This window comes from Mya arenaria, chromosome 2, assembly GCF_026914265.1.
Source record: "Mya arenaria isolate MELC-2E11 chromosome 2, ASM2691426v1".
In the NCBI taxonomy this organism is placed as follows: domain Eukaryota; kingdom Metazoa; phylum Mollusca; class Bivalvia; order Myida; family Myidae; genus Mya; species Mya arenaria.
In genome coordinates, this window is record NC_069123.1 from 6242614 (window position 1) to 6251765 (window position 9152).

At 34.3% G+C, this 9152-nt stretch overlaps 1 protein-coding gene across 1 annotated transcript in view; it reads right to left on the reverse strand.

Annotated features, from left to right (window-relative positions):
• LOC128218125 (netrin-1-like) overlaps positions 1-8229 on the reverse strand; it is a 44773-nt gene extending 36544 nt beyond the window's left edge. The window contains exon 1 of the mRNA XM_052925679.1: positions 6338-8229. Within this exon, the coding sequence (XP_052781639.1) occupies positions 6338-7352 (1015 nt within the window). The 5' untranslated portion in view covers positions 7353-8229. The remainder of the gene's footprint in view (positions 1-6337) is intronic.
• Positions 8230-9152: the final 923 nt, after the last annotated feature.

The window sequence follows — 9152 nt, forward strand, 5'->3', positions numbered from 1 at the left end:
CATATGTTTCCCTGGGTAAAGATGCACTCTTACTCCCAAAAAGTATTTACCACAATCAATACAACTGTTTTGATTTACCGTAAGGGGAAGAATAAATGTCGAAAACAATGGTTCTTATGAAAAATACCAAGTTTAATTTAAAAGAAAGGTGCAGAAAACATGGTATTTTACCTCATGGGCCTATAGTAGATCACAGTAGATCTTTTAGCACTCACCAATGATTTAATATGTTTGCGCTTTCAGCTATTAAATACACGGTAAAAATCTTGTTATCAGTACTAAATATTTTCCATAAATGCATTATTTAATAAGTTGATAAAAGTGTATCACTTAAAATTATGTTTGTTATACAAGTATATATATATATTGAATTTCAACGATTTGCATGATTGAGTACTATTCAAAAGTCCAGTCTTTGTAGATTTTTGAGATATTTTTGTGGTATCAGTGAAAACCACAATAAAAGGTACAAAAATAAATGACAACGTGCAAAGATCAATTGAAAATTTAACGGCCACTTGCCTTTATCGTATTTTGTATTTATGACCAGTGTTAGAATAATATAAGGGCTTCGTGAAAATGCCATTTGTGGCTAGCCTGTTTATTATCGAAGGAGATCGTATAAGCCATAAATGCGTATTCTCACACCTCGGCGTTGTACGGTAGTTAAAATTGTTTATCTACGAACTGATCATATTTTGTACTTAATTTAACACAATAAATTAGGCGCGATGAAAATTAAATTTGAATACCCAAGTTCAAACGGAATTTATACAAAGTCTCCCTTTTCATGTAAGGTCAAAAACGCAAGAAACCCGTGCACTATTTATGATTTGACTTTTGACACCAGTGGATCGTGTAACAACGATTAAATTGTGAAAGCAGCAGACAATATTCGTGTTGTTGCTGTTGTTGTTGTTGTTGCTGATGCTGTTTTTGTGGTGTTGTTTTAGTTGGTGTCGTTGTTAATGTTGTTTTTGTTGGTGTTGTTTGAGTGTTGTTGTTGCCGATGCTGTTTTTGGTGTTGGTGCTGATGTCGTTGTTGGTGTTGTTGTTGGTGATGTAGCTGTTGTTGTTGTTGTTTTTGGTGTTGTTGCTGTTGATATTGTTTACATTGTTGGGGTGCTGGTATTGCAGCCATCCATTATGTGTATTGTTTAGAATGAAAAGAAACAAAAACGCTTACATATTTGCTCAAGATATATACTTAAAAGATAATACTAAATACTATATTATACCAAACTGCCTTGCATTTTAAAAGCATGGAAGTTGTGAACTCATTTTCGACAATCTGCACTTTTTAAACTCTTTCAAACATGAATTGAGTTAACACTTATAATTGTATTCTTTTTCAATTTTGCATTTAATCCGACGCCTTTCACTAAAATATGAAGTTGAGTTTAAACTCCTCAAAAGCGTCCAAAGAAAGTAAGGTTCTCATGTTTTCTATTCATACTTAAGAGCGTTTGTCTACATAATTCTAGGTGCTAAGCCATTGTATCTGACTACAGGAAGCAAAATTATTCTTTGGCTTAATTCAATAAAGCTTCTGAAGATGTTTTACTTAAAATATGTTTTGTCTTAAAATGAGTCTTTTCTACAGAATTCTGCTCTGCCTCCATTCTCCACAAATATGCCATAATGAGTTTACTTCTCTGTCATACAAAAACGCTCCCTTCAACAGATCTACTATTAAACGTGTTTGAAGAAAACCGCATAATATAAAAAATAAAATATTATTAAGTATGCTAAGCATTTTGTTAAAACACTTAAGTCGACAATGCACTGACGTGTTATTCTCTTGAAGACAAATAATGCATGTCGTATAAAATACCTGTATATTCATACATGTAATCTGATTGTTAAGGTGGTTTTCGGTACAAAGTTCATTGGTATTTACATGTTCGCCATGACTTTGCAATGATTAAAATGATTAAAACATGTCGTGCATTAATTAATAAATATTCTAATAATGTTGTGTCTCTATAAACGCTTTTGTTATGACCATGAATGCAGTTTTATCTATATTGGTAGACATGCAGTTTGATTTTAGATAAAGTACATTTGTCTTAATGAATACAGCCCTGTGAAAGCATATAAAATGTAGTAGGTACGACATTCACAACCCGTATATTGAGATTATACACGAGCGCTTTAGGGGTACCGAATCCGAACATTTTTGTGACATGATGTCAAGGACAACGTTCAATAAATAGCGAAGGTGTAAGTGATAAGCGTTGTAATGTATCCGCACAGTAGTTATTGAACGGCTACGCCCATTTTACTTTTTAACCGTTCCGATATGGGAGTTAACGTATACATAATAATAAAGGAAACCATATCACACATTGTACACACGTGTGATACTGCATGTTGTATATAATATACACACAAATGTATATAAATAAATAAAAGCATTTTCATTAAAGATGACTTAATATATATAAAAATATATATAGTATTACATTGGCTTGTATGAGAAGTTTAAATACGGGGATAGTTGGTGTCCAGATATGGAATACACTGGACGAAGGAAACCATATCGGGTAAGAGCGAAGCTCGAACCCTTCGCTCGAACCCCAATATGATTCCATGTGCTCCTATATCCAATATCGGATCACCTACTCACACCGTAACGTAAATATCGCGTCGACCACCCGTTTACATTAGTCAATTTATGGGAAATGTTTCAAATATTCATCGGAATCGAAAAATGGACGCCATTTTAGTACGATATAAAGATTAGTGACCCAACATGGAAAAATATGGGGTCATCACGTAACCAGTCCGGGACCAATGGCGTTGCGTCATTCATGTTGGAGGCGGGATATACACCCATACTTGACGATAAGGGTTTTGAATGATAGTTGAGATATTTTAAGTTAACCATTACCAGTGTGTGTATACCACGTGATAAATTGGGTCATAAACATATGACGTAATTTATCACGTGGTATATACACACACTGATTAATCAGTACAGCTGGTACTGTATAATTCTCGAAATCGTGCCAGACTTGTTAGGTAGCGCACGGGGGATTGTGATCTGAAAATTCCTTGATGGGTACGTCTTAAAAAATCCAACAGCAAATATTAAATACTCGAAAATAAATATCAACACCCTGCTAATCCTAAAACAAGAACTAATCCTCGTATTTCAGACCTTACCAAAATGTAAAGAAGTCATTTCAACAGCTGGGTGTATGTGTCATAGATCATGACATAATGTGGAAGGAAAAAACTTGTCCAAAAAAGTAAGGCCACAAAACGTTTGGCTCTCAAAAGTGTTAAAAGGATTAAATGAATCGCAGATAGTATTTAAACATGCATATTGTACCTAATGATTTAATCTCGAGGCATTTGAGACGAAATGCATACTAAACAATGCCTCTAACACTATCAAAGTCGCATTTGAGAAGATGAAGCGATTAGCGGACAACTTTAACTATTTAGAGTTGAGAGACAATTAATCGTTGATCTAAATAGTATAGTATCTTGATTGTATGGGTATCTCTTAAACTTAGGACGACTTACTAAATGCTTCAATCTATCGGTACCGTAAGTGCATGCGTTACAATGGTCATTTTCCGTTATCCAACTTTTAAAAAAAAGATTTTCTTTCCCACAGAACAATGGTCTGCTGTAAACAGGTGTTTGGTATTACAAAAACTGTTGATGCAATAACTAAAATGTCTGTCTGAAAGCAAAGGTGTTTAGAGTATAAAATTGATTGTTTTACAGCAGAAATAACATATGGAATCGCTACACTAGATAGGCCTAATGCACGGGGAAATCTCTGAAAGATGGTTGATGGAAATATTACAAGTTGATGTGGGAACTCGTCTATGAGATTTATAACACCCATAGCATTTCTTTTCTGAAACTTTAAAGTGGAAATCTGAATTCTAATATCTTTAGATAATTACAACTCTGCAAGTTTTCATTTTCATGAATTACACATCGTTGAGAATATAAGTAATAAAACGTGTTATGAAAATTGAAAATTATATTTATTTTTTATTACATTATATACGAATTACATATTTCTCTTCTTAATGTTTCCCATATATCCATTACGACTTGTCCGTCTGTTTTAAGTTACACCATTAAATCCAGATGTTATAGGTTATACATAACATATTTAAGTGCACCATGTAATGATTTATTTATGGTTTTAAAGATATAAGTGTTATTTACTAATTTAAACACAGTCATTATATTATCCTGTTAGGGGACGCGAACACACATTACTTTTTTATTTGTATATTTAATAAGTATAAGATATGTAGTGTGATAGTTGTTTTCGTCTATGAGAATTCCTTACGATTGGCCATGTGCTTGTATGAACTGATTAATGTATGTACATGTGTATATATAGTGGATGTATGTGCATGGACGAGAATTTAATAAACTATGAAACAACGCTAAAGCATCGATGTAACATTTCCTATCGACAAATACAAACATTCTGACTGATGTATAATGTGAATAAACTAGTATTTTTAATAAGAGTTCAATTATCATAAATTCATGGATTAATATGTGCCTTTATTCTGCAACATTTCGTCTTTTTCTGTTATCATTATCATTATTATTATTATTATTATTATTATTATTATTATTGATGAATTATACAAGCATTTTTAACCCAATAAAACTCCGTTATTTATGTTTCATGCCATACATAACTGATTTTTATGTTCCAGCGTTGTGCTTAGCGTCTGGTTTCAATTTCAAAAGTAAACTCCCCATCAGGAAAAAAACAAATAAACAAACGAACAATGTGCAACAGAATAAACAAGTCTAATTCTCTCTACAACAAATGTATACACAAATACCCATAACAGCAGACTTAACCAATTCAAAACAAATTTGGAAGAAAACATGTCAATCTCGTACATATGAAGGTTTTGACAACCAGATATTAAAGTTCTCCTTGTACATAAAAAATAGAGCGCCGACTAAGCGTTTAGAAGACCAAAGGTAAATGCTAACTTTCTTAGTGTTCAGCGCGAATTACCACACAAATGCCTCTATACTATCCAGCGTGCATATGTTAGCTTCTATAAAGATCACTTAAAACCAATTACAAATGACTAGATGGAAGATTGGTTGTTGTTCAACTAAGGCGGTTTTGTAATCTGCTTAATTGATTTTAGTTGTCAGAGTTCTTCTAAATGATTAATGGTGACTCTGTCTGGCCAACCTATTGGCGGAAGCATGAACCTGAGCACTAATATTCTTTATTGACTCATCATCATCACCATCATCATCATCATAATTAACATCAACATCAACATAAACATAAACATCGTCATCATCATCATCATCATCATCATCATCATCATCATCATCATCATCATCATCATCATCATCATCACCATCATCATTTATATTCTCAATCTCTAGAAATTCAGTTTTTTTCGTTTAATCTCGAATTTTGAAAAAAAAAAGACGGAAAACCCCTACCAACTCGATGACACATACCATAGAATAAATAAGGTATGATCTTACACGTACCTATCATTACTGCATACACAAAAATACATGACACGTACTTTTATGGAGAATTGAGAAGGATGGTACTATTGTCAATTACACCTGATGATATGGATATTTTTTTATCGAAATCATCTTCAAAAAACAAAACTATGATGCATCCGTTTTGTCATGTTATGAAACACAAAAAAAAACATACAAAGAATAGAAGACTACCTGAAACTTAAACTTATTTTGTTTTTTTTCAATTGTTATTTTCACGCCCTATTTGCATTTTCAGTTTCTTTGAAAACAGAAAAAACGTCAATAGACATTGCTGTTTGACAGATATGGACAACTTTGTTTCCTTTTTGATATCATACATTGACAGGAAAGATTTACATATGATATATTTTTTTCACTGGAAAACATGGAGCAAAGATGTTGGTACTCTTTAAAGGGAATCGTTTACGTTCCATAGGGTCACACATCGACTGGCTTTATTTCTTGTTAAATGTGAACAAAATGCTTGTTCCAATGATCAAACAGGGTAAAAGGTTTAAATAAGAGCTGAAGTGTTGATATTAAATTAATATTAAAACATGTGACAAAAATGCTCTATTTTTCTTTCATAAAATAAATAAATTTTAGGCTTGGATTTACAAATATGTGTTCAAATGAGTACCAGTCACTTGCTGTGTCGTCTTTTATTCTTTAAAAAGACATAAAATAACTCAATTTCAACAACGTTAGAGATATCTTTACCAACTTAAGAAACGTGAACAAGTTCCTTTAAAACATTTGTATAATTATTCATGTTTTGTCTGGCTCTTACATTAATGACAAAATCTGTACTCACCCACACACTCATTCGGGTGCCTTTGGGTTGCCCGGGCCCAGGGGCGGTCAAAGTGGAACGGCTTACATTTCTCGCAGTCCCTTCCGGCGGTGTTATGTTTACAGTCGCATACGAGATTCCCGCTCTGATCCGTAACACACTGGGAAGCGTGGCCGTTACATTTACAGCGCCCGCCGACGGCGAAGTCCGAGAGAGCGTAGTAATAGCTTTCCCGGGCGATCTCTGTTTCATGACGCTCGTCGCCGTACGTGTTTAACTTGTTAAAAACGATCATTATGTCGGTGGCGGTTACCCAGTCCTGTAGAACGGGACTGTTGTCGAAGTCGTACGCCGACGGCCGGCCGACGAGCGTGCTGAAGCCGACACGGGCGCCAGTTAAGGGATCGATGTTGCTGAAATCTTCCGTACATAACGCTTCCTGCTCGTTGTGTTTCGTAACCGTTGTGCTTGGAGCCTTTTCGTACATCTTTTTACAGTTACTGGAATAGTACTGAAAAGGGACCCACGATTTCCCATAGTCCATACTTTTATAAATTGCCATTGAATCGGGCCGGGCGGAACAAAATTGTAAACTAACGTACGTTAGTTCAAACTTTTTACGTAATGATAATTTTAACGTTACGTTATGCGGAAACTGGACAAAGGGCTCGGACATCCAGCACGTGAGATTGTTGGGGTTATTTAAATCCGTCAAATATGACGCCGAGTGTTGACGCTTTGGGTGGTTGGCGTCACAGATGAAACAGTTACGTATGATACTGCCTTCTTTGTCCGTATTTGACGTGCAATAACGGCTGGGCGGCGAACCGCATGTGCTTGAAGCCTCAACCTCCATTCCAAAAGCGGCGTTAATAAAGTCAGGGATGCATCTTTTTGGATCGTCCACCTCGTCGTAACATGGGTCTTCCTGAATTATGGGCTCCGAAAAGCGATCCATAAACGAATCATTTCCGGCGACAAATCCGAAAAGTATTATCAATAATCCAAAGGAATGCATTTTGCACAAAGTTGTCATCTTGTGTAATTTATGTTTCCGTTCCGGTATTAAATATTACATCGGTGAGAAGGAATAATAAATGATTTATGTATCGTGTAACAATACCCAGAAATAACCGCTTATATTCCGCACTCAAAGACCGATTTAAAACACATATATTTTAAAAATTAATATGTTTTAACTAGACAACCCGATTCATGGACAATAACAGATTCCCGACACCTTAATAAATCCTTCAAATTATGTATTATGATGGGCAATAATTGTTTTATCTCGAAGGCTTTAAGTTCTGTAAAACATTACAGGTTTAATTATCTTCTTTGTGCTGATAAAATCAGCCATATGTTATTTGACTTATGCCTACAATCATTGTAGACTTCTTTCATCTATTAATATCCGTATTTCTGTTTAGATTTTAATTAATATATCTGTTTCAATACCATTCCTTTGAAAATTCGGTGCTATGAATTTCCATATATCCAATTAAATCCGCAAAAACGCACTAATAAACTATCCGTTTTTATTAAAAAAATCGTCCGTTCACAAAAAAGTGCTGTTTCATAAAATGCAACAATTTCAATTAAAATCCACAGTTTTGAACGAAAAAGATTCGTAACACGGATAAGAACTATTTAATGTGTATCAAAGCTCAAATTCCCATTAAAATACGATACTGCCATCGCATGAATACCTTGTGTGGTGACTTTGACAGCGCGTAGCGATACAATGTGACTTTAATCCACCAATCAGAATCGACGTTGACACACATCGCTCTTGCGAGAGGCAAAATCACGCCTGGGACTATAAAACACCGATTCTCGCGCCTACTGTTTACACATCATAAGAAACTAAACTTGAAGGGTGTCAAAAGGAGCAATCATGGAAACATAAAGATTACCGCTAGAGCTAAGTCTGCAAAATCCATAAAGCACACACGAAAACAATGATATCTTACTTTGCCAATATTAGCGTTTTGGCATTCAGTTTGATTGGCATTTGAGTGTATTGTCAAAAGAATGGAAATTATGTCTAGTGCCTTCATCAGTATGTCTCGTTTACGGTGCCGGAATAACAAAATCCGCGGATTAATCGGCATTCACTCCACGCGCGTGTCACTCAAATACAGCACATTATCCCCCATCATGAAAAAATGTCAAAAGTTTGTTTGTATTTATCATAATTAAATTAAATAAATTAATGAAAGATACCACTAAACACTATACTCGATTACATTTTTTGTTCACAAAAGGGGTTTAAAATTACTATTCCCATTTTATTATAACCGCGCGCCACAAAGGATTCATTAATAGTGTACATCTATCCGTGTAAAAATCTTAAGATTCTTTTATGAGAGGGACTTACTTTGTATTACTGAACATTTAAAACGCTGAGCTACCGTACATGAATTAAATTGAATGTCATTAATGTGAGTAAACGGTGGTAAGGTGCATTTCTTCACGCAGTCGGTTTTAATTGGAGCTTTTATGTGTTCGGGTACATTATGTCTAGCTATCATGAACCATAGTATGGCTTCACTCTTCTTTATATGAGTATATATAATCGCGTATTTAAAATAAATGTATGGTTTAATTTTAATACAAAAATCAGTATTACAAGATGTTGAAAGAAGACATTTTATTTTGAATAATAATAATAATAATAATAACGCATAAAAACTATCAGTTCTATAGATATTCATAGCGTTTTATTATTATATCTTGTTTAAACACGTTATTTTGGACTATTATTTTTTTGTGGCTATCCTTAAAACCGTCACTATACGACAAAGAAGTCATCGTGAACCAAAGTATGCCTACC